The sequence below is a fragment of the Oncorhynchus kisutch genome, linkage group LG13 (assembly GCF_002021735.2).
Source record: "Oncorhynchus kisutch isolate 150728-3 linkage group LG13, Okis_V2, whole genome shotgun sequence".
NCBI lineage: Eukaryota > Metazoa > Chordata > Actinopteri > Salmoniformes > Salmonidae > Oncorhynchus > Oncorhynchus kisutch.
In genome coordinates this window covers 76,380,982-76,407,434 of record NC_034186.2, presented here as the reverse complement: position 1 = coordinate 76,407,434, position 26,453 = coordinate 76,380,982, and the positions used below count along the sequence as shown (strand labels likewise).

General features: G+C 44.9%; 1 protein-coding gene across 1 annotated transcript in view; it reads left to right on the top strand.

Annotated features, from left to right (window-relative positions):
* The window catches only part of chrnb2 (cholinergic receptor, nicotinic, beta 2), a 46,645-nt gene extending 21,799 nt beyond the window's left edge, over positions 1–24,846 (top strand). Inside the window, exons 2-6 of the mRNA XM_031787444.1 lie at positions 11,078–11,223; positions 11,343–11,387; positions 15,976–16,085; positions 18,146–19,262; positions 23,005–24,846. Of these exons, the coding sequence (XP_031643304.1) occupies positions 11,078–11,223; positions 11,343–11,387; positions 15,976–16,085; positions 18,146–19,262; positions 23,005–23,157 (1,571 nt within the window). The 3' untranslated portion in view covers positions 23,158–24,846. The remainder of the gene's footprint in view (positions 1–11,077; positions 11,224–11,342; positions 11,388–15,975; positions 16,086–18,145; positions 19,263–23,004) is intronic.
* The last annotated feature ends 1,607 nt before the right edge of the window (positions 24,847–26,453 follow it).

Below are 26,453 nucleotides of genomic sequence, written 5' to 3'. Positions count from 1 at the left end.
TTAACAATGTCTACACTGTATTTCTGATCAATTTGATGTTATTTTAATGGACAAAAATGTATACTTCATTCAAAAACAGGGACATTTCTAAGTGACCCAAAACTTTTTAACAGTAGTGTATATATACCCAAAACTGGCTTAAATCATATAACAAATGTATACTGAACAAAAATATAAAGGCAACCTGCAACAATTTCAATGATTTTACAGAGCTGCAGTTCATAGAAGGAAATCAATCAATTGAAATGAATTCATTAGGCCCTAAGCTATGGATTTCATATGACTGGGCAGGGGCTCAGCCATGGGTGGGCATGGGAGGGCATAGGAATCCGAATATTTTTTCCCCCTCCTGGGCAGGCGGGATTACACGTAGTCTGCATTTTTGAGGCTGGTTGCATGTACTGCCAAATTCTCTAAAACGGCATTGAGAAATGAACATTCAATTCTCTGGCAACAGCTCTGCAGTCAACATGCCAATTGCACGCTCTGTCAAAACTTGAGGTATCTGTGGCATTGTATTGTGTTACAGAACTGCACATTTTGGAGTGGCCTTTTATTGTCCCCAGCAAAAGGTGCACCGGTGTAATGACCATGCTGTTTAATCAGCTTCTTGATATGCCACACCTGTCAGGTGGATGAATCATCTTGGCAAAGGAGAAATACTCACTAACAGGGATGTACACAAATTTGTGCACAAAATGTAAGATAAATATTTTTTGGGTGCGTATGGAAGAAGAGATGAGATTTCCATTAACATTCAAACTAAATGCCCTATAAGTGCCAAAGCTACTGTCACAATGCCAGTCAACTAGCAGTAATTCTGTGACAAACTATCATTTATCGCTCAATTCAACGAAAGCCTGGTCTGAGTCATATCACAGCTCCTGATTATACGCCAGTAATGTTCCAATAAGTCTTAAATCAGTCTGTAGTGACATTGGCCAATGCAAAGGATGTTAGTTACAGTGAGATACGGACTATTACTGCCATATCTCTTCCTCAGTCTAAATGATCTGTGTCTGTGAGGGTGTAGTGTAGTATAGGGCCTGGCAGTGTGTGCCTGTCGGACTCTTAGAGTTTTGGGCTAATGTCTCTATCTCTGTACTCTGATACAGAATGATGATATGACCTGATATGATTTAATTTGATATGATGTTTGTGAAATGTTGAGATACAATTAGATATTATGTGATTTGATATGACGTGATGTGATATGTGATATGTTATTCTCAGACCAAGAGGAGCAGAAGGATTGTGCCTCTTGGCTAGTTGCTCTGCCTTAAAAGCAATCATCTCAATCAACTGAATATCCAAAAACACAGAGAAAGAAGATGAGGGTGACGGTTTTCCAAAGGCTTTATGACTAACAAAAATGCTGTCACCATATTTTCTCCATTTAATATTTTTTGTCCATGTGCCTCTTCTCCTATAAGACCAGTAGCTGTTTCTGGTGTGAGTTCTGAGGTGTTCCAGAGAGTTCTGGAATGCAGAAACCCAGTAGCTCATGTTGTCCACTCTGCTGTTAGTTTTAGGATCAGTGTTATGGCCTTAGTTATGACGACTGCTATGGTCTTCTGAGAACCAGCATGCTGGAGCCTAGCAGTCCTGCAGCCAGTCTGGCCTGGCCTGTCCTGTCTCCTGGTGTCTCCACAGCCAGCCTGGCCTGTCCTGTCTCCTGGTGTCTCCACAGCCAGCCTGGCCTGGCCTGCCCCCTTGTGTCTCCACAGTCAGCCTGGCCTGGCCTGCCCCCTGGTGTCTCCACAGCCAGCCTGGCCTGTCCTGCCCCCTGGTGTCTCCACAGCCAGCCTGGCCTGTCCTGTCTCCTGGTGTCTCCACAGCCAGCCTGGCCTGGCCTGCCCCCTTGTGTCTCCACAGTCAGCCTGGCCTGTCCTGTCTCCTGGTGTCTCCACAGCCAGCCTGGCCTGGCCTGCCCCCTGGTGTCTCCACAGCCAGCCTGGCCTGTCCTGCCCCCTGGTGTCTCCACAGCCAGCCTGGTCTGTCCTGTCTGCTGGTGTCTCCACAGCCAGCCTGGCCTGTCCTGTCTCCTGGTGTCTCCACATCCAGCCTGCCCTGTCCTGTCTCCTGGTGTCTCCACAGCCAGCCTGCTGGGCTGGGGCCTGGGTCTGGTTGTGGAGACACAAGGAGACAGGAGACAGCATAAAAGGCTTCAGCCGCCACCAAAAAACCTCTCTAGACAGCTACAGAGAGGAGAAGAGACAACAACCCTCCTACTCCCCCTCTAATCTCACCCCTCACCTCCCCCTCCTCTCCCACTGTGCAATAGGGGTTCTATATAAATATGAATCATCATCACTACAATAAGCCAAACAAGATGATTCAATTTAGATGCAGGGTGCTGGTCCTGTGTGTCCCGGTTTCCCCCAGTAGGGTGTGTCTTAACCTTATATCCGTTGGTTTGAGGTGTGTGTCAGTGGAGGCTGCTGAGGGGAGAACAGCTCATAATAATGTCTGGAATGGAGCCAGTGGAATAGCATTAAACACCTGGAAACCAAGGTGCCACCATCCTCCTGTGGTGTGTATGAATGTGTTTGAATGTTTGTGTGAAATGGGCTGTGTGTGTGTAAAGTAGGACACGAGTGTGTGTTTCATGAGTGTGTTGCTGTTTCTTAGACCTCTGTGTTTTGGGGTTCGGAGGGGAAGCACATGAAATCTTGTAACTATTCGAATCACCCCAAAAAATAAACCATGTTTGTAGACAAAACCTTTCTCATCCTTATCTAGACTCATCCTTATTTAGTCTCATCATTATCCAGCCTCATCCTTATCTTGTCTCATCATTATCCACTCTCATCCGGATCTAGTCTCATCCTTATCTAGTCTCATCATTATCCAGTCTCATCCTTATCTAGTCTCATCCTTATCCAGTCTCATCCTTATCCAGTCTCAACATTATTCAGTCTCATCCTTATCTAGTCTCATCCTTATCCAGTCTCATCATTATCCAGTCTCATCCTTATCTAGTCTCATCCTTATCCAGTCTCAACATTATCCAGTCTCATCCTTATCTAGTCTCATCCTTATCCAGTCTCAACATTATCAAGTCTCATCCTTATCTAATCTCATCCTTATCCAGTCTCATCATTATCCAGTCTCATCCTTATCTTGTCTCATCATTATGCACTCTCATCCGGATCTAGTCTCATTCTTATCTAGTCTCATCATTATCCAGTCTCATCCTTATCTAGTCTCATCCTTATCCAGTCTCATCATTATCTAGTCTCATCATGATCCAGTCTCATCCTTGTCTAGTCTCCTCATTATCAAGTCTCATCCTTATCTAGTCTCATCCTTATCCAGTCTCAACATTATCCAGTCTCATCCTGATCTAGTCTCATCATTATCCAGTATTATCTAGTCTCATCCTTATCTCGTATCTTTGTTATCTAGTATCATCCTTATCTAGTCTCATCTAGTCTCATCCTTATCTGGTCTCATCCCTATCTGGTCTCATCTAGTCTCCTCCTTATCTCATCTCATCCTTATCTAGTCACATCATTATCTAGTATCATCCTTATCTAGTCTCATCTCATCCTTATCTAGTCTCATCCTTATCTGATATCATCCTTATCTAGTCTCATCCTTATCTAGTCTCGTCCTTATCTGGTCTCATGTAGTCTCATCCTTATTTAGTTTCATCCTTGTCTGGTCTCATCAGGTCTCATCCTTATTTAGTCTCATCCTTATCTAGTCTCATCGTAATCTAGTATCATCCTTATCTAGTCTCATCCTTATCTAATATCATCCTTATCTAGTCTCATCCTTATCTAGTCTCATCCTTATCTAGTCTCATCTAGTCACATCCTTATTTAGTCACATCCTTATCTAGTCTCATCCTTATCTCGTCTCATTCTTATCTAGTATCATCTAATCTCATCCTTATCTAGTCTCATCCTTATCTAATATCATTCTTATCTAGTAACATCCTTATCTAGTCTCGTCTCGTCTCATCTAGTCTCATCCTTATCTAGTCTCATGCTTATCTAATATCATCCTTATCTAGTCTCATCCTTATCTAGTCTCATCTAGTCTCATCCTTATCTTGTCTCATCCTGATTTAGTCTCATCTAGCCTCATCCTTATTGAGTCTCATCCTTATCTACTCTCATCCTTATCTAGTCTCATTCTTATCTAGTCTCATCCTGATTTAGTCTCATCTAGTTTCACCCTTATCTAGTCTCATCCTTATCTAATATAATCCTGATCTAGTCTCATCCTTATCTAGTCTCATCCTTATCTAGTCTCATCCTCATCTAGTCTTATCCTTATCGAGTTTCGTCCTTTTCTAGTCTCATTTCATCCTTATCTAGTCTCATCGTTATCTAATATCATCCTTATCTAGTCTCATCTCATCCTTATCTTGTCTCATCCTGATTTAGTCTCATCTAGTCTCATCCTTATCTATTATCATCCTTATCTAGTCTCATCCTTATCTAGTCTCATCATTATCTAATATCATCCTTATCTAGTCTCATCTCATCCTTATCTTGTCTCATCCTGATTTAGTCTCATCTAGTCTCATCCTTATCTAGTATCATCCTTATCTATTATCATCCTTATCTAGACTCATCCTCATCTAGTCTCATCCTTATCTTATCCTTATCGAGTTTCGTCCTTATCTAGTCTCATCGTTATCTAATATCATCCTTATCTAGTCTCATCTCATCCTTATCTTGTCTCATCCTGATTTAGTCTCATCTAGTCTCACCCTTATCTATTATCATCCTGATTTAGTCTCATCTAGTCTCATCCTTATCTAGTATCATCCTTATCTATTATCATCCTTATCTAGACTCATCCTCATCTAGTCTCATCCTTATCTTATCCTTATCGAGTTTCATCCTTATCTAGTCTTATCTAGTCTCATCCTTTAGTCTCATCCTTTTCTAGTCTCATTTCATCCTTATCTAGTCTCATCGTTATCTAATATCATCCTTATCTAGTCTCATCTCATCCTTATCTTGTCTCATCCTGATTTAGTCTCATCTAGTCTCACCCTTATCTATTATCATGCTTATTTAGTCTCATCTAGTCTCATCCTTATCTAGTATCATCCTTATCTATTATCATCCTTATCTAGACTCATCCTCATCTAATCTCATCCTTATCTTATCCTAATCGAGTTTCGTCCTTATCTAGTCTTATCTAGTCTCATCCTTTTCTAGTCTCATTTCATCCTTATCTAGTCTCATCGTTATCTAATATCATCCTTATCTAGTCTCATCTCATCCTTATCTTGTCTCATCCCGATTTAGTCTCATCTAGTCTCACCCTTATCTAGTATCATCCTTATCTATTATCATCCTTATCTAGTCTCATCCTGATCTAGTCTCATCCTTATCTAATATCATCCTTATCTAGTCTCATCCTTATCTAGTCTCATCCTTATCTAGTCTCATCATTATCTAATATCATCCTTATCTAGTCTCATCTCATCCTTATCTTGTCTCATCCTGATTTAGTCTCATCTAGTCTCATCCTTATCTAGTATCATCCTTATCTATTATCATCCTTATCTAGTCTCATCCTGATCTAGTCTCATCCTTATCTAATAACATCGTTATCTAGTCTCATCCTTATCTAGTCTCATCCTTATCTAGTCTCATCCTCATCTAGCCTCGTCCTTATCTAATATCATCCTTATCTAGTCTCATCCTTATCTAGTCTCATCCTCATCTAGTCTCATCCTTATCTAATATCATCCTTATCTAGTCTCATCCTTTTCTAGTCTTATCCTTATCTAGTCTCATCCTCATCTAGTCTCATCCTTATCTAATATTGTCCTTATCTTGTCTCATCCTTATCTAGTCTCATCCTTTTCTAGTCTTATCCTTATCTAGTTTTGTCCTTATCTAGTCTCATCCTTATCTAGGTCTCATCTAGTCTCATCCTTATCTAGTCTCATCCTTATCTAATATAATCCTGATCTAGTCTCATCCTTATCTAGTCTCATCCTTATCTAGTCTCATCCTCATCTAGTCTTATCCTTATCGAGTTTCGTCCTTTTCTAGTCTCATTTCATCCTTATCTAGTCTCATCGTTATCTAATATCATCCTTATCTAGTCTCATCTCATCCTTATCTTGTCTCATCCTGATTTAGTCTCATCTAGTCTCATCCTTATCTATTATCATCCTTATCTAGTCTCATCCTTATCTAGTCTCATCATTATCTAATATCATCCTTATCTAGTCTCATCTCATCCTTATCTTGTCTCATCCTGATTTAGTCTCATCTAGTCTCATCCTTATCTAGTATCATCCTTATCTATTATCATCCTTATCTAGACTCATCCTCATCTAGTCTCATCCTTATCTTATCCTTATCGAGTTTCGTCCTTATCTAGTCTCATCGTTATCTAATATCATCCTTATCTAGTCTCATCTCATCCTTATCTTGTCTCATCCTGATTTAGTCTCATCTAGTCTCACCCTTATCTATTATCATCCTGATTTAGTCTCATCTAGTCTCATCCTTATCTAGTATCATCCTTATCTATTATCATCCTTATCTAGACTCATCCTCATCTAGTCTCATCCTTATCTTATCCTTATCGAGTTTCATCCTTATCTAGTCTTATCTAGTCTCATCCTTTAGTCTCATCCTTTTCTAGTCTCATTTCATCCTTATCTAGTCTCATCGTTATCTAATATCATCCTTATCTAGTCTCATCTCATCCTTATCTTGTCTCATCCTGATTTAGTCTCATCTAGTCTCACCCTTATCTATTATCATGCTTATTTAGTCTCATCTAGTCTCATCCTTATCTAGTATCATCCTTATCTATTATCATCCTTATCTAGACTCATCCTCATCTAATCTCATCCTTATCTTATCCTAATCGAGTTTCGTCCTTATCTAGTCTTATCTAGTCTCATCCTTTTCTAGTCTCATTTCATCCTTATCTAGTCTCATCGTTATCTAATATCATCCTTATCTAGTCTCATCTCATCCTTATCTTGTCTCATCCCGATTTAGTCTCATCTAGTCTCACCCTTATCTAGTATCATCCTTATCTATTATCATCCTTATCTAGTCTCATCCTGATCTAGTCTCATCCTTATCTAATATCATCCTTATCTAGTCTCATCCTTATCTAGTCTCATCCTTATCTAGTCTCATCATTATCTAATATCATCCTTATCTAGTCTCATCTCATCCTTATCTTGTCTCATCCTGATTTAGTCTCATCTAGTCTCATCCTTATCTAGTATCATCCTTATCTATTATCATCCTTATCTAGTCTCATCCTGATCTAGTCTCATCCTTATCTAATAACATCGTTATCTAGTCTCATCCTTATCTAGTCTCATCCTTATCTAGTCTCATCCTCATCTAGCCTCGTCCTTATCTAATATCATCCTTATCTAGTCTCATCCTTATCTAGTCTCATCCTCATCTAGTCTCATCCTTATCTAATATCATCCTTATCTAGTCTCATCCTTTTCTAGTCTTATCCTTATCTAGTCTCATCCTCATCTAGTCTCATCCTTATCTAATATTGTCCTTATCTTGTCTCATCCTTATCTAGTCTCATCCTTTTCTAGTCTTATCCTTATCTAGTTTTGTCCTTATCTAGTCTCATCCTTATCTAGGTCTCATCTAGTCTCATCCTTATCTAGTCTCATCCTTATCTAGTCTCATCTAGTCTCATCCTTATCTAGTCTCATCCATATTTAGTCTAATCTTGTCTCATTTAGTCTCATCCTTATTTAGTCTCATCTAGTCTTATCTAGTCTCATCCTTATCTAGTCTCACCCTTTTCTAGTCTCATCCTTATCTAGTCTCACCCTTATCTAGTCTCATCTTTATCTAGTATCATCATTATCTAGTCTCATCTAGTCTCATCCTGATTTAGTCTCATCTTTATCTAGTCTCATCCTGATTTAGTCTCATTTAGTCTTATCCTTAACTAGTCTCACCCTGTTCTAGTCTCATCGTTATTTAGTATCATCCTTATCTAGTCTCATCTTTATCTAGTCTCATCAAGTCTCATCCTTATTTAGTCTCATCTAGTCCCATCTAGTCTCATCCTTATCTAGTCTCATCTTTATCTAGTCTCATACTGATTTAGTCTCATCTAGTCTCATCCTTATCTAGTTTCATCTTTATCTAGTCTCATCTAGTCTCATCCTTATCTAGTCTCATCCTTATCTTGTCTCACCCTTATCTAGTCTCACCCTTATCTAGTCTCATCTTTATCTAGTCTCATCTAGTCTCATCTAGTCTCATCTAGTCTCATCCTTATCTAGTCTCATCTTTATCTAGTCTCATCTAGTCTCATCCTGATTTAGTCTCAGGGTAAGGTCATAATTTCGTACCTCGCCTTCCCGAGGTCTTACCGAGGTCTAATGTGGGAGTCAGTCTGAAATATTCATGGTGTCACATTAACTTTGCAATATTTGCAATGGAAAACAGGCTGGATACAACCTGAGCTACCAGCAGCATTACAACCATTCTGCCTGGGCCTGACTATGACACAGTGGCCGGGGGAGATGGAGGGAGGGAGGGAAAGGAAAGGAAAGGAAAGGTGAAGAGAGAGAAGGAGAGGGAGAGAGAGAAGGAGAGGGAGAAAGGGGGAGAGAGAGAAGGAGAAAGACAGAGATAATGGTGGTCATTTATTCAGATGCTCTCTGTGAGTATATAGTGAGGGATGTCATTAAAGCCTAGCAGCAGGTGCTGACAGGGAGTATTGAACTGTAGTGTACTGTGTGTATGTGTGTTTGTATCCTAGGTGTGTGTGTGTGTGCATAGTGACGAGTGTAGTCAAGGGCATTCAAGGAGTGTGTGTGTCTGTAGTGCATGTCTGAGATCAGGAGCTGAGCCCACAGTGCTTTGTTCAGTAGCAATGTGTATTATTCATGTGGCACACACGCACACACACACGCACACACACACATACGCACGCACACACACACACACACACACACACACACACACACACACACACACACACACACACACACCACACACACACACACACACACACACACACACACACACACACACACACACACACACACACACACACACACACACACACACACACAATCCTCAGCCTCAAGCTCTACCCCATCACCCCTAAAAAACAAACTCACAAAGATAAACACATACACACAAGCACGTCTTTACCCCCCTTACACACACTCACATCAACACACACAACAAACAGACAAATAGCTACACACAGGCTGACAGCATTTGTATTGATGACAGTGATGGGAACGAAGGAAGAGACAATATCAGTCTGTCAGAGAGAAAAAGCGATGGAGATAAAAACAGAGAGAGGGATGGGGGAGTTTACGGCTTATGATTACAGTCTTCATTGATCCAACCACAGCGGCCGTCATTCATGCTCACTGAACACAGAACGCCACAGAGAGAGAGAGCAGGGGGAAGAGGGGGAGAGAGAGAACATGGGGAGATGGAGCAGGGGGAAGAGGGGGAGAGAGAGAGAAAGTAGGGGAAAGAGGGGAGAGGGAGAGAAAGTAGGGGAAAGAGGGGGAGAGGGAGAGAAAGTAGGGGAAAGAGGGGGGAGAGAGAGAAAGTAGGGGAAAGAGGGGGAGAGGGAGAGAAAGTAGGGGAAAAAGGGGGAGAGGGAGAGAAAGTAGGGGAAAGAGGGGGAGAGTGCTTCTACACCTGCATTGCTTGCTGTTTGGGGTTTTAGGCTGGGTTTCTGTACAGCACTTTGAGATATCAGCTGATGTACGAAGGGCTATATAAATAAATTTGATTTGATTTGATTTGATTTGAGAGGGAGAGAAAGTAGGGGAAAGAGGGGGGAGAGAGAGAACATTGGGAGATGGAGCAGGGGAAAGAGGGGGGAGAGAGAGAAAGTAGGGGAAAGAGGGGGAGAGAGAGAGCAGGGGAAAGAGGGGGAGAGAGAGAACATGGGGAGATGGAGCAGGGGAAGAGGGGGGAGAGAGAGAAAGTAGGGGAAAGAGGGGGGAGAGAGAGAAAGTAGGGGAAAGAGGGAGAGAGAGAGAAAGTAGGGGAAAGAGGGGGGAGAGAGAGAAAGTAGGGGAAAGAAGGAGAGAAAGTATGGGAAAGAGGGGGGAGAGAGAGAAAGTAGGGGAAAGAGGGGGAGAGGGAGAGAAAGTAGGGGAAAGAGGGAGGAGAGAGAGAAAGTAGGGGAAAGAGGGGGGAGAGGGAAAGAGAGAGGGGAAGGGGAGAGAGACAGGAAGGGGGGCGAGAGGGAGAAAGAAAGAGGGGAAGGGGAGAGAGACAGGAAGGGGGCGAGAGGGAGAAAGACAGAGGGGAAGGGGAGAGAGACGGAGTAAGAGAGACAGGAAGGGGAGAGAGAGGGAGTAAGAGATGGGAAGGGGATAGAGAGGGAGAAAGAAAGAGGGGAAGGGGAAGGGGAGAGAGAGGGAGAAAGAAAGAGGGGAAGGGGAGAGAGAGGGAGAAAGAAAGAGGGGAAGGGGAGAGAGAGGGAGAAAGAAAGTGGGGAAGGGGAGAGAGAGGGAGAAAGCGAGATGGGAAGGGAATAGAGGGAGAGAGAGAGAGGGGAAGGGGAGCGAGAGGGAGAGAGAGGGTGAGATAAAGGGAAGGGGAGAGAGAGAGAGTTGTTGTGGTGTGTCTCCTGCAGCAGTATTTATCCTCCACTTTGTGTGGTATTGTGACAGCTCTGCCAAAACCAAGCCACTCCAGTGATTTGACAACAACCTGAGAGGGTGTGGGAGTGGGGTGAGGACGGGGAAAGAGAAAGAGTCGGAGGAAAAGTGAGATGGAGGAGGAGAGAAATAGACAGTAGAGGAGAGAGGGAGAGACAGTAAGACTACTTGACTCATTGATATGATATCAGCTCCTGAGCCAGGGAGAGACTAGAGCTGTGCTGACATGTTCCAGCAGGCAGAGAGGAATACCATCATGCCTCATAGACTCCCAGCTTTATACTGAGCACAATGTTATGGAGCAGACTAACATACAGCTTCATCACAAGGCCTCCCCATTAAACAGGTTCAGCTATATCCTTTCTTCTTGTTTGTTGTTGTTGTTGTTATCACCATAGAAAGCGTTTGATGGACATGTCTGTGAACCAATTATTTATTTCTTTACAGGCAGCCTGGGGGCGGATACTGAAGAGCGGCTGGTGGAGCACCTGCTAAACCCCGCCCACTATAACAAACTGATCCGCCCAGCGACCAATGGTTCTGAGCTGGTGACAGTTCAGCTGATGGTGTCCCTGGCCCAGCTCATCAGTGTGGTGAGTATGTGTCTGTGTGTGGGGTGGCCCATGCTCTGTCTCTAACCCACCCACCTCAGAACATAATAATGTCTCTAACCCACCCCAATAACGTTGCTGTGTTCCTCTTTCTATTGCAGCACGAGAGAGAGCAGGTCATGACCACCAACGTATGGCTCACACAGGTCAGTTACACTCTGTCTTCACCTTTCTCTCCTTATCCCTCTGTCTTCACCTCTCTCTCCTTATCCCTCTGTCTTCACCTTTCTCTCCTTATCCCTCTGTCTTCACCTCCTCTCTCCTTATCCCTCTGTCTTCACCTCTCTCTCCTTATCCCTCTGTCTTCACCTCTCTCTCCTTATCCCTCTGTCTTCACCTCTCTCTCCTTATCCCTCTGTCTTCACCTCCTCTCTCCTTATCCCTCTGTCTTCACCTCTCTCTCCTTATCCCTCTGTCTTCACCTCTCTCTCCTTATCCCTCTGTCTTCACCTTTCTCTCCTTATCCCTCTGTCTTCACCTCTCTCTCCTTGTCCCTCTGTCTTCACCTTTCTCTCCTTATCCCCCTGTCTTCACCTCCTCTCTCCTTATCCCTCTGTCTTCACCTCTCTCTCCTTATCCCTTTGTCTTCACCTCCTCTCTCCTTATCCCTCTGTCTTCACCTCTCTCTCCTTATCCCTCTGTCTTCACCTCTCTCTCCTTATCCCTCTGTCTTCACCTTTCACTCCTTATCCCTCTGTCTTCACCTCCTCTCTCCTTATCCCTCTGTCTTCACCTCTCTCTCCTTATCCCTCTGTCCACCTCTCTCTCCTTATCCCTCTGTCTTCACCTTTCTCTCCTTATCCCTTTGTCTTCACCTCCTCTCTCCTTATCCCTCTGTCTTCACCTCTCTAACCTTATCCCTCTGTCTTCACCTCTCTCTCCTTATCCCTCTGTCTTCACCTTTCTCTCCTTATCCCTCTGTCTTCACCTCCTCTCTCCTTATCCCTCTGTCTTCACCTCCTCTCTCCTTATCCCTCTGTCTTCACCTCTCTCTCCTTATCCCTCTGTCCACCTCTCTCTCCTTATCCCTCTGTCTTCACCTTTCTCTCCTTATCCCTCTGTCTTCACCTCCTCTCTCCTTATCCCTCTGTCTTCACCTTTCTCTCCTTATCCCTCTGTCTTCGCCTCCCTCTCCTTATCCCTCTGTCTTCACCTCTCTCTCCTTATCCCTCTGTCTTCACCTTTCTCTCCTTATCCTTCTGTCTTCACCTTTCTCTCCTTATCCCTGTCTTTACCTTTCTCTCCTTATCCCTCTGTCTTCACCTCCTCTCTCCTTATCTCTCTGTCTTCACCTCTCTCCTTATCCCTCTGTCTTCATCTTCACCTCCTCTCTCCTCTCCTAGTTAAACTTTATTTAACTAGGTAAGTTAGTTAAGAACAAATTGTTATTTACAATGACAGCTTACCCCGGCCAAACCCGAACCCGGACGACGCTGGGCCAGTTGTGCCCAGCGCTGTCCCTATGGGACTCTCAATCACGGCCGGTTGTGATACAGCCTGGAAACAAACCAGGGTCTGTAGTGACGCCGCTAGCACTGAGATGCATTGCCGTAGACCACTGCGCCAGCATCACATTGCAGTATGCGGCAGAGAGAGACACAGTTCTGTATTGTTGTTGTGAGAGACTAATCCTGGCATGCTCCTGAGTTCTGACCCTGTTCTACACAGCTGGTTCTCTGTGTGTCTCCAGCTGGGGCCTAAAACAAAACACACTGCCCAGTGGACAGGTTCACACACACACGCACAGCTGTAAATGCACTAATGTGTATAAATCAGTTATGAACAGTTATGGAAACCTGTTTGTGTGTGTCTGTGTGTGTGTACACATGTGCATGTGTGAAGGTGATTGATGGTCTGTAATTGAATAGAGAATGAGCATACGTGTTTTATGAGGCCCTTGGTCGTAGCCAAGAGGAGATGCCAAGGACACCAGTCCTGTAACGGTTTTCTTCCGTTGAAGGAGAGGACCAAAGCGCATCGTGGTTAGTGTTAAACATCTTTAATATAGACGATAACCGAGAACACTACAAAAATACAAAACAATAAATGTGAAAACCGAAACAGTCCTGTGTGGTGAAACAAACACAGACACGGAAACAATCACCCACAAAACAACAGTGAAACCCAGGCTACCTAAGTATGATTCTCAATCAGAGACAACTAACGACACCTGCCTCTGATTGAGAACCATACTAGGCCGAACACAGAAAAACAACCTAGACACACAAAACATAGAATGCCCACCCAACTCACGTCCTGACCAACTAAAACAAACAATTAACACAATAACTAGGGTCAGACTGTGACAAGTCCTGAGCCACGAGAGCCACTGCTATCACTTTCGCCACCATTCTGGCTCTGATAATACCACAACACATCACTGTTTCACAGAGCCACCATTTTCAAGTCATATAGCATCTGGCATCATGGCTACTATGGCTCTACATGGCATACAGTGGGGCAAAAAAGTATTTAGTCAGCCACCAATTGTACAAGTTCTCCCACTTTAAAAGATGAGAGAGGCCTGTAATTTTCATCATAGGTACAACAAAAGTTAATCTCAATACTTTGTTATATACCCTTTGTTGGCAATGACAGAGGTCAAACGTTTTCTGTAAGTCTTCACAAGGTTTTCACACACTGTTGCTGGTATTTTGGCCCATTCCTCCATGCAGATCTCCTCTAGAGCAGTGATGTTTTGGGGCTGTTGCTGGGCAACACAGACTTTCAACTCCCTCCAAAGATTTTCTATGGGGTTGAGATCTGGAGACTGGCTAGGCCATTCCAGGACCTTGAAATGCTTCTTACGAAGCCACTCCTTCGTTGCCCGGGTGTGTTTGGGATCATTGTCATGCTGAAAGACCCAGCCACGTTTCATCTTCAATGCCCTTGCTGATGGAAGGAGGTTTTCACTCAAAATCTCACAATACATGGCCCCATTCATTCTTTCCTTTACACGGATCAGTCGTCCTGGTCCCATTCTTTGTCCTCCAAACACGACGAGTTGAGTTTTTACCAAAAAGTTCTATTTTGGTTCAATCTGACTATATGACATTCTCCCAATCTTCTTCTGGATCATCCAAATGCTCTCTAGCAAACATGTACTGGCTTAAGCTGGGGGACACGTCTGGCACTGCAGGATTTGAGTCCCTGGCGGCGTAGTGTGTTACTGATGGTAGGCTTTGTTACTTTGGTCCCAGCTCTCTGCAGGTCATTCACTAGGTCCCCCCGTGTGGTTCTGGGATTTTTGCTCACCGTTCTTGTGATCATTTTGACCCCACGGGGTGAGATCTTGCGTGGAGCCCCAGATCGAGGGAGATTATCAGTGGTCTTGTATGTCTTCCATTTCCTAATAATTGCTCCCACAGTTGATTTCTTCAAACCAAGATGCTTACCTATTGCAGATTCAGTCTTCCCAGCCTGGTGCAGGTCTACAATTTTGTTTCTGGTGTCCTTTGACAGCTCTTTGGTCTTGGCCATAGTGGAGTTTGGAGTGTGACTGTTTGAGGTTGTGGACAGGTGTCTTTTATACTGATAACAAGTTCAAACAGGTGCCATTAATACAGGTAACGAGTGGAGGACAGAGGAGCCTCTTAAAGAAGAAGTTACAGGTCTGTGAGAGCCAGAAATCTTGCTTGTTTGTAGGTGACCAAATACTTATTTTCCACCATAATTTGCAAATAAATTCATAAAAAATCCTACAAAGTGAGTTTCTGGATTTTTTTTCTCATTTTGTCTGTCATAGTTGAAGTGTACCTATGATGAACATTACAGGCCTCTCTCATCTTTTTAAGTGGGAGAACTTGCACAATTGGTGACTGACTAAATACTTTTTTGCCCCACTGTATACTGTAGCAATAACAGTTACAGAGCCCCTATTGTAAATGATTATTAAGGTTCTTCTACAGCCCTAACAGCCATAGAGCCACTGCTATCTGGACCATTATGGCTCATAATACATCACAGTTACAGGGCTACCACCATCAAGGTCACTAAGAGCATGAGCATGTCACTAAGAGCACGTCAGTGACTGACCCACACACCTTCAATCATGTGTGCCTGGGAGGCAAACTCGCACACACACACACACACATACATACATACATACATACATACATACATACGCACACGCACTCACTGTCACACACGCGATCTGGATACCTCCTTGGCAGGCGGCCATTTCAGTCAGGATGATTAGATGTGTGTTTGAGTGAGTGTTTTTAACTGACTTACTATAGGGTCATGGTAGACATTAGTCCTTCTGTCTTACATCTCTAATTAATGGAGCTGAGTTATCACACTGTTCCTGGACAGGACAGTAAAGGTCTCTATAGGAACATATTTACATGAAGATCATTATGGAAAGTAAAGATGCATTTCGCTGAATGTTATTTCAAAAGTGAAGCTCACAGCAGCTGTTTGTGGGTCTCACACTCTTCTATGACTTTTGATTGGTCACTAATTCTCCTCTGTGATTGGTTACTAACAATCTTCTCAGCTATGTGATTGGTCACTGACTCTCCTCTCTACTTTATGATTGGTTACTAACAATCTTCTCAGATGTGTGATTGGTCACTAACTCTCCATTCTGCTGTATAATTGGTTAGTAACAATCTTCTCAGCTGAGTGATTGGCCTCTAACTCTCCTCTCTGCTCTGTGATTGGTTACTAACAATCTTCTCAGCTGAGTGATTGGTCATTAACTCTGTTCTCTGGTCTGTGATTGGTGTCCAGGAATGGCAGGACTACCGTCTGACTTGGGTCCCTGAGGAGTTTGATGGCATGGAGAAGGTCAGACTGCCTTCCAAACACATCTGGCTACCCGACGTTGTGCTGTATAACAAGTGAGTTACACACACACACACACACACACACACACACACACATCTGGCTCCCCGATGTTGTTCTGTATAACAAGTGAGTTACACACACACACACACACACACACATACACACACACACACACACACACACATACACACACACACACACACACACACACACACACACACACACACACACACACACACACACACACACACACACACACACACACACACACACACACACACACACACACACACACACACACATCTAGCTGACTGACGTTGTTCTGTATAACAAGTGAGTTACACACACACACACACACACACATCTAGCTGCCTGACGTTGTTCTGTATAACAAGTGAGTTACACACACACACACACACACATCTAGCTGCCTGACGTTGTTCTGTATAACAAGTGAGTTACACACACACAATGTCAATACTATTTGAATCCACAAATCACATTAGAGTGAAGAAGGATCCAAACATTTTAAAGACACGGATATCTGGACACTTATAGATACAGAAAGCACCTCCTTCTCCAAACAGCTAAGCTGTCCATGACCGCTGACACAGAGCAGTACCTTGGTAGCAGCTTTGCCTTTGTCCTCTGCAGGCCGGTAATCTGAAGGCCACATACTGTCAGCCTAAGTACATGGCCGAGACTCCCAAATATCAGCGCCACAAGTTTGCAGTGATAACCAAGGCTGTTGAGGCATGACACTATGGGCTAGTGCTTCAGCAACTGTCTGCTCTACGTAGGTGTCAAAAGAGCAACCACCTTCCACACACACACACACACACACACACACACACACACACACACACACACACACACACACACACACACACACACACACACACACACACACACACACACACACACACACACACACACACACACACACACACACACAGTACAGCATTGTTTCTCAACTCCAGTCTTCTAGTCCCTATCTTATCGTAGTCTCTTAGCCCGGTGTAAGTTATCTTATCGGAGTGTCTTAACCCTGTGTAAGCTATCTTATCAGTGAAAGTGAACTGTCTGGCCTCGATCTCCTCTTTCTCTAATGCCGTCTTACACTGATTAACCAACCGGCGGGGGCTAAACGGATCAATATCTTGATCTTCTTCCATTGCTCTCCTTCTTTGTTCCCTACCTGAGGTATTTTACCTGTTCTCTTCTTGAGGTATTTGACCCCTTCCCTACCTGAGGTATTTGACCCCTTCCCTACCTGAGGCATTTGACCCCTTCCCTACCTGAGGCATTTGACCCATTCCCTACCTGAGGCATTTGACCTGTTCCCTACCTGAGGCATTTGACCTGTTCCCTACCCGAGGGATTTGACCTGTTCCCTACCCGAGGGATTTGACCTGTTCTCTACCCGAGGGATTTGACCCCTCTCTAACCGAGGGATTTGACCCGTTCTTTACCCGAGGGATTTGACCTGTTCTCTACTCGAGGGATTTGACCTGTTCCCTACCCGAGGGATTTGATCTGTTCTCTACCCGAGGGATTTGACCTGTTCTCTACCTGAGTTCTCTTGAGTTGTCCTAGCTGTGTCCAGGTTAAGGAAGGATGATGTTCACCTGAGCAGTGACCAGCATGTTTATATAAGGAGTCGTGTGTTACATTGCAGTCCTGATACGCATCACACCCTCATCTGTCTGACCTTCTCCATCTTTCTGTAGTCAGAATGTGTGTGTGTGTGTGTGTGAGAGATATCTTCTGTGGTCATCTTACCTGGCTGTCTGTAACAGTAGAGTCTTACCTGTCCTGCCCCTGTCACCCAGTCCTGTCTGTGTGAGATGTGGCTGAGGCTGTGTGATAAAGGATCTGTAGTGAGACTGGAGGAAATCTAATGAGACACACAGAGAGCTGAAGTTACATTTACACCCATTTATAGGAGAAAACGTCTCGCTCTTTTCTGCTCATTTTAATCTGTATGTATTACTAATTTGTTTTCAAAGATGTGATAGATTTAAAAGGGCATGCATTTTATATACTGTATTTTGATATCTAAAATCCTTCCAATAGTCTAACGTTCTCTCTCTTTCCACCCCTCCTTCCTTAGTGCTGACGGAATGTACGAGGTCTCATTCTACTCCAACGCGGTGGTCTCCCATGACGGCAGTATCTTCTGGCTGCCTCCAGCCATCTACAAGTCAGCCTGTAAGATCGAGGTCAAACACTTCCCCTTCGACCAGCAGAACTGCACCATGAGGTTCCGCTCCTGGACCTACGACCGCACAGAGATCGACCTGATCCTGAGGTCCGACGTGGCCAGCATGGACGACTTCACACCCAGCGGAGAGTGGGACATCATCGCCCTGCCGGGGCGCCGCAACGAGAACCCTGCTGACCCCACCTACGTAGACATCACTTATGACTTCATCATCCGCAGGAAACCTCTGTTCTACACCATCAACCTCATCATCCCCTGTGTCCTCATCACTTCTCTGGCTATCTTAGTGTTCTATCTGCCCTCTGACTGTGGAGAGAAGATGACCCTGTGTATCTCTGTCCTGCTGGCCCTCACTGTGTTCCTCCTGCTGATCTCTAAGATCGTCCCCCCCACCTCCCTGGACGTTCCTCTGGTCGGGAAGTACCTGATGTTCACCATGGTCCTGGTGACCTTCTCTATTGTCACCAGTGTGTGTGTTCTCAACGTGCACCACCGCTCACCCACCACACACACCATGCCCCCCTGGGTCAAGCTGGTGTTCCTCAACAAATTGCCTGCGCTGCTCTTCATGCGCCAGCCCCAGAACAGCTGCGAGCGTCAGAAGCTGCGCCAGCGACGGAGGGGCCAGGAGCAGAGGGAGGGGGGCAGGGATGGGGGCTCCACCGGGGGGCTGATGGTGGGCCTGGGGCTGGGGGGCGGAGGGGGTGGCACGGATAACAACGACCCCTGTACGTGTTACGTGAACCGGGCGTCGGTGAAACAGTTTGTAGGAGAGCTGGGAGGGGGCGCGGGGGGAGGAGGGGGAGGGGGGTCGATGGAGGGGCTGAACGGGCTGAGGGAAGACAGGGAGGGGGGGCAGGGGAACCGGCCCAGGGGGAAACAGGTAGGAGGGGGCCCAGCCCTGACCCAGGCCGTGCTAGGACAAGCCTGCCCTGGGTTGGAGGAGGCTGTCGACGGGGTCCGCTTCATCGCCAACCACATGAGGACTGAAGATGACGACCAGAGTGTGAGTAACGTAGAAATACACCATGTATTCACAGTTCACTACAACTATATATCACATTATATATCTGATGTCTTGACCCTGTTCTGCCATACACATCATAGAATGTTACTTACACTCGGTCTAGAAGGCCATATATCTACACTTATTCACAGCAGATAGGCCTGTTTCGAGACGGTATTGTTTTGAACATTCGTTTTAGGACTGATGCCTAGCACTCTACTCAATGCATTGTCAATAAGCGCTGATGAAGATTTCATGCAAAGTGCATTATAGTGGCTTGGAAATACAATGACATTCAAAAGGAGGCAAATAATTATTAGGAAAACCTTTGGTCATCATTCTGATGTTGCCAGATTGACTTTAAATGCAGTATAACGTTAGCTAGCTAGCTAAGATTGAGGGGAGGCCACCGGATTTGAACTAGCTAACGTTAGCATTGCTAGCTAATGACTTCATTGCCGTCTGTTTGAAGTACATTTGATGACATGATAATGATGTCAAAAGTTGTGTCCTACTAAATATTTGCCCACTTTAGCAATATAATCATATTTCCAGTCCACTATAGTGTAATTTAGACTAAACAGTCAATTGCCACTGTTCAGAATGACTGAGCTTATCACAACTTTTGGGCACCACTATGGTGGAGGGCGGCTTGAGAACGTTCATAACAATGGCATGATGCGACCGAGTGACGGAGGTGCAACCTATGAATAGCTACCACCTACTGCTACATCCTAGGGAGAATAACTATGGGTGAATGGTTATGAATTCATGGGCTACACTTGTTCTGCTCTGAATATTTAACACAGTTTTAATCTTAGCTACTGTATGATATCAGCATTGTGAGTGAATAAAACAGGGCTCTCCCAACGTAGGAGTAGAGGAGTAGAAAGAGAGGAGGATGAACGACAAGGGGGGGGGGGGGGATTTTTCCTTCAGTGGGCAGGGATGCTTAAAGACATGGAAAGGGAGGAAAGAACATTCTCCTGGAATGAGAGACCCTGACACTTTTAAGACCCACCTGATCCTTCTTTCACTTCAGGTCCTCCCTCCTGTCCTCTTCAAGTCATCATCACCCCTCCCCTCTCTCTCCTCCTCTATCCCCTTCCCTGCAGTACTCATCCATCCCTTATTACCCTACACCAGGTCTCTCTTTTTCTCTCCGCTCTCCTCTCTCCTCCTCCTCCCTCTCCTTCCCTGCAGTGCTCATCCATCCCTTATTCCCCTATACCCGGTCTCTCTTTTTCTCTCCCCTCTCCTCTCTCCTCCTCCTCCCTCTCCTTCCCTGCAGTACTCATCCATCCCTTATTCCCCTACACCCGGTCTCTCTTTTTCTCTCCCCTCTCCTCTCTCCTCCTCCTCCCTCTCCTTCCCTGCAGTACTCATTCATCCCTTATTCCCCTATACCCGGTCTCTCTTTTTCTCTCCCCTCTCCTCTCTCCTCCTCCTCCTCCCTCTCCTTCCCTGCAGTACTCATCCATCCCCTATTCCCCTACACCCGGTCTCTCTTTTTCTCTCCCCTCTCCTCTCTTCTCCTCCTCCCTCTCCTTCCCTGCTGTACTCATCCATCTCTTGTTCCCCTACGTCTGGTCTCTTTTTTTCTCTCCCCTCACCTCTCTTCTCCTCCTCACCCTCTTTCAGTGTCAAACCTCATTAGAGCTGTGGTGGAATCCAGTCTCCACTCACATTAACCTTTCAACCCCGCCTCTCACCCCCCTTTAATAGGTGAGGGGGAGGGAAGGAGTGAGAAAGTGAGAGAGACAAGTGATAGAGGAAGAAAAGAGAGCTGTGTTTTCCTTCATCGTCTACAGGACCTTCAGAAAGTATTCCCCCCTTGACTTCTTCCACATGTTGTTGTGTTGCAGCCTACATTTCAAATGGATTGAAATGAGATGTTGTGTTGCAGCCTACATTTCAAATGGATTGAATTGAGATGTTGTGTTGCAGCCTACATTTCAAATGGATTGAATTGAGATGTTGTGTTGCAGCCTACATTTCAAATGGATTGAATTGAGATGTTGTGTTGCAGCCTACATTTCAAATGGATTGAATTGAGATGTTGTGTTGCAGCCTACATTTCAAATGGATTGAATTGAGATGTTGTGTTGCAGCCTACATTTCAAATGGATTGAATTGAGATGTTGTGTTGCAGCCTACATTTCAAATGGATTGAATTGAGATGTTGTGTTGCAGCCTACATTTCAAATGGATTGAATTGAGATGTTGTGTTGTCACTGGCTTACACACAATACCCCATAATGTCAAAGTGGAATTATGTTTGACTAATTCATTAAAAATTAAAAGCTGAAATGTCTTGAGTCAATAAGTATTCAACTCCTTTGTTATGGCAAGCCTAAATAAATTCAGGAGTTAACATTTGCTTAACAAGTCACATAATAAGTTGCATGGACTCACTCTGTGTGCAATAATAGTGATTTTTGAATGACTACCTCATCTCTGTACCCCACACATACAATCATCTGTAAGTTCCGTCAGTCGGGTAGTGAATTTAAAACTGATTCAACCACAAACACCAGGGAGATTTCCAAATACATCACAAAGAAGGGTAAAAATAATATCCCTTTGAGCGTGGTAAAGTTATTAATTACACTTTGGATGGTGTATCAATACACCCAGTCACTACAAAGATACAGGCGTCCTTCCTAACTCAGTTGCCGGAGAGGAAGGAACCTCTCAGGGATTTTACCATAAAGCCAATGGTGACTTTAAAACAGTTATAGAGTTTAATGGCTGTGATAGGAGAAAACTGAGGATGGATCAACAACATTTTAGTTTCTCCACAATACTAACCTAGATAACAGTAAAAAGAAGGAAGCCTGTACAGAATACACATATTCCAAAACATGCATCCTGTTTGCAATAAGGCACTAAAGTAATACTTTTTTTGTCCTGAATACAAAGCGTTGTGTTTGGGGCTAATCCGACATAACACATCAATGAGTACCACTCTTCATATTTTCAAACATGGTGGTGGCTGCATCATGTTATGGGTATGCTTGTCATCGGCAAGGACTATGGAGTTTTTTAGGATAAAAAGAAATGGAATAGAGCTAAGCACAGGCAAAATCCTAGAGGTAAACCTGGTTGAGTCTGCTTTCCAACAGACACTGGGAGACAAATTCACCTTTCAGCAGGACAATAACCTAAAACCCAAGGTCAAAAATTATATGGCAAGACTTGAAAATGACCAACAATCAACTTGACATAGCTTGAATAATTTTTAAAAGAATAATAGGCATATGTTGTACAATCCAAGTATGCAAAGATCTTAGAGACTTATACAGAAAGACTCACAGCTGTAATCGCTGCCAAAGGTGATTCTAACATGTACTGTATTGACTCAGGGGGATGAATACTGTAATGAAACAGCAGGGGGCAGGTCTCGAACCCTCAACCTTCTAGCCCGAAGTCGACTGTGCCCCAAAAGCATGCTTGAGCGGCAGAGTCGATATCCGCGCTTATAAACCCAGGGTCGTTACACTACTTGTGTAAACAAGATACTGTATATTAGTGTTTTATTTTTCATAGATGTTTTACAAATGTTAGAATTGTTCTTCCACTTTGACATTAGAGTATTTTGTGTAGATCGTTCACAACAAAATGACAATGAAATCCATTTGAATCCTATCTTGTAACACAACAATAAGTGGAAAAAGTCAAAGGTGTGAATACTTTTAGTAAGAACTGTACTTATGTAAACCTCTGCCTACACCCTCTTCAGGTGAGCGAGGACTGGAAGTATGTTGCCATGGTGATCGACCGTCTCTTCCTGTGGATCTTTATAATTGTGTGTGTGTCCGGAACGGTCGGGATGTTCCTCCAGCCACTGTTCCAGAACTACACTGCCAAGACCATCACCAACACCAATGGCTGACCAACCAGGTTCCCAGCAGCATCGATAGACACTGCCCCGACCCAATCAGCACAGCAGGACAGGGGCAGGAGGGAGGGACCTGCCCAACAGGGGAAGTGGGTTTTATTAAGTCTGTGGAACTAAATTGGACAGGAGCCACACCTGTTAACCTTTATAGCCTTTCTACTGAACTGTTCTGAACTGAAGAACTTAACTTAACACCAACATCGTATTAAAGATAGTTTTTTTTCCAGAGGAGGGATAAATGGATGGACAGATCTTCCCTTTTTCCCAGAGGAAGGTGGAGTTATGCCTCTCCTCTCTCCCTCTGAGTGACAAGCGGCAGAAGCCAATCAGGGAGAGAGGACAATCTCTAAATTGTTTGACATCCTGTAGAACGCTACGCCAGCCAATCAATGCTCTTCATTCCAGGCTGACTGTGCAAGCTTACTGAGAGTATATTGTCGCACCTTAACTGGTACAGAACTTAATGCTTCAGTAACAGAACCAATCAAAAAAATGTAAAGGCAAGTGGAGGGTTGTCAAGGTTCATAATTGTTTTTCCAAGCCACTTCTGTTAAGCCAACTGATAGTACAGTACAGTATATTTTATCATAGCGTAGCAGTGTACCACAGTATAGCTTTGAATATAATATTATTGCTCTGTGTCTGTTCCTGAGAGAAAGGTAGGGTGCAGGGGTTTGTTGTATGATTCTCTGCGCTTTTAAACAAGAATGTGATATTACCTGTACTACACAGCCTGTGACGTGCACACTAACACTATATGAGATGAAAGAGAGAGAGGGATATTGACAGAGAGTTAGATGGAATGAGATGAAGTAGTTATAGTGAATCCCAAACTGCCCCCTCGCCAATACCAACTCCCTCCGTTGTCACGTGTTGCTGACGAAGCTCCAAGGGTGACTTCCATTCCAAAGAGTGGCGATGGGATCAATAATCCCACCGGGACCAGTCTCTGAATCAGACATAAACACATGCACATGGTATATAATTAGACACGCCTCTCCATTTTTTACAATTCAATTGTTCTAACTTCAGACGTATAGCAGTGAGTGTCGGGATAGTACGTCGCTCTGAAGCCTGCATCCGTGCTGGCTAGGTCGAAGTGGCTTTAGGAGGATCTAATTAGCCCCTACACCCCCGTAATATTCACTCGCTCAGCTTTAGTACACTTGTGCAAATGGCGGAGGCTCGTGTGAACGCGCAAATTGAGTGCCAAGGGGCCAGGCGAAGGGGGTGATTTGGGATTCAGCCTTAGAGAAAGATAAAGTTGTAGGATGTCTGCATATGCAGCTCTATTGGGATAATAGCAGCTTGTGCCATCGGGTACAGTTGCAAGGGGATGAGTCTAGATTCAGTAAGTTCCTGGGAAACTGAGATTGGGTTGAGCCAAGATGGAGTAAATTCCCTCCTTTTACAGTTGAGCCATGATTGCACAAAATTGGGTGGTCGAATAGAGAACTGACAGATGATATGTATTGTTGGAATAAGGATGTTTTCTCATGAAACATAAGCTATTGTATGTTATGAATGTTTGCACAAATGTTAATTTCTGTCATCACTGTGATTCTCATTATCAGAGTAAGACAGTGTCTCACTCTGTCCTCTCTTCCTTTCCTCCCTCTCTCCTCCCCCCCCCTCCTGTCCTCCCCTCCTTCTCCCTCTCTCCTCTCTTCCTTTCCTCCCTCTCTCCTCCCCTCCTTCCCCCTCCTGTCCTCCTCTCCTTCTCCCTCTCTCCTCTCCTCCTTCCTCCTCATGTCCTCCCCTCCTTCCCCCTCTTGCCCTCTCCTCCTACCCCCTCTCTCCTCCCCCCTCCTGTCCTCTCCTCATTCCCCTCTCTCCTCACCTCCTTCCCCCTCCTGTCCTTCCCTCCTTCCCCCTCTTTCCTCTCCTCCTTCTCCTTCTCTCCTCTCCTCCTTCCCCCACCTGTCCTCCCTCCTTTCACCTCTTGTCCTCCCTTTCTCAGATTGTGTTGTGCTCTGTAGCTGACTCTCTCCTCTCCTCCTTCCCCCTCCTGTCCTCCCTCTCTCAGATTGTGTTGTGCTCTGTAGCTGACTCTCTCCTCTCTTCCTTCCCCCTCCTGTCCTCCCTTTCTCAGATTGTGTTGTGCTCTGTAGCTGACTCTCTCCTCTCCTCCTTCCCCCTCCAGTCCTCCCTCTCTTAGATTGTGTTGTGCTCTGTAGCTGACTCTCTCCTCTCCTCCTTCCCCCTCCTGTCCTCCCTCTCTCAGATTGTGTTGTGCTCTGTAGCTGACTCTCTCCTCTCCTCTCCTCCTTCCGCCTCCTGTCCTCCCTCTCTCAGATTGTGTTGTGCTCTGTAGCTGACTCTCCCCAGTGTGTAACGGTGTGTAAGGCTGTATTATTATTATTGTCAGAACACAAGCCACCTATAATTATTACAGTAATGGGCCAGGTTCATTTACTTAATGTCCGATGTGTGTGTGTACTCATTGCCCACTGCATTATCATATCTGTCCGACGCAATGTGCAAGAGAGTTACTTCCCTCGCTGTCTCACCTCTTCCCTCGTTCTCTCTCTCCCTGGACATCTGTAGTATAGACATTGGGGTATGAAATTAGGGTAATGACCAGCCCAACTACACACTGAAGCACCACCTTCCTTCCCTCACTCCTGCTCTCTCAGCCCCCTCCTTTCTTTCTACATCTCCTCCTCTCTTCTCTGTCCATCTCTGAATGACAGATTCCTCATGTTATGTTCCCTCTGTCAATCTCTCTCCATCCCTCTGTTCCTCCTCCCTCTGAATCTGGCTATAACAGGTCCTGGTGGGGTGGGATTTGGACACGCACGCACGCACACACACACACACACACACACACACACACACACACACACACACACACACACACACACACACACACACACACACACACACACACACACACACACACACACACACACACACACACACACACACACACACAGAGCCAGCCAGCCAGCCAGCAAAATATACCTCCAGCTGAGTGTTAACTGCCATCCTGAGTGATCCCCTTCCATGACCTTGCGTCACTCTGTGGGACACAGGCTTTTCACAGTGGGGTAGTCCAGGGTATTCCCAGGTGAACCCCAGGACATCCCCAGGAGAACCCCAGGACATCCCCAAAAGAACCCGAGGACATCCCAAGGAGAGGCCCAGGACATCCCCAGGAGAACCCCAGGACATCCCCAGGAGAGGCCCAGGACATCCCCAGGAGAGGCCCAGGAGAACCCCAGGAGAGGCCAAGGAGAACCCCAGAACAACACCAGGACATCCCCAGGAGAACCCCAGGACATCCCCAG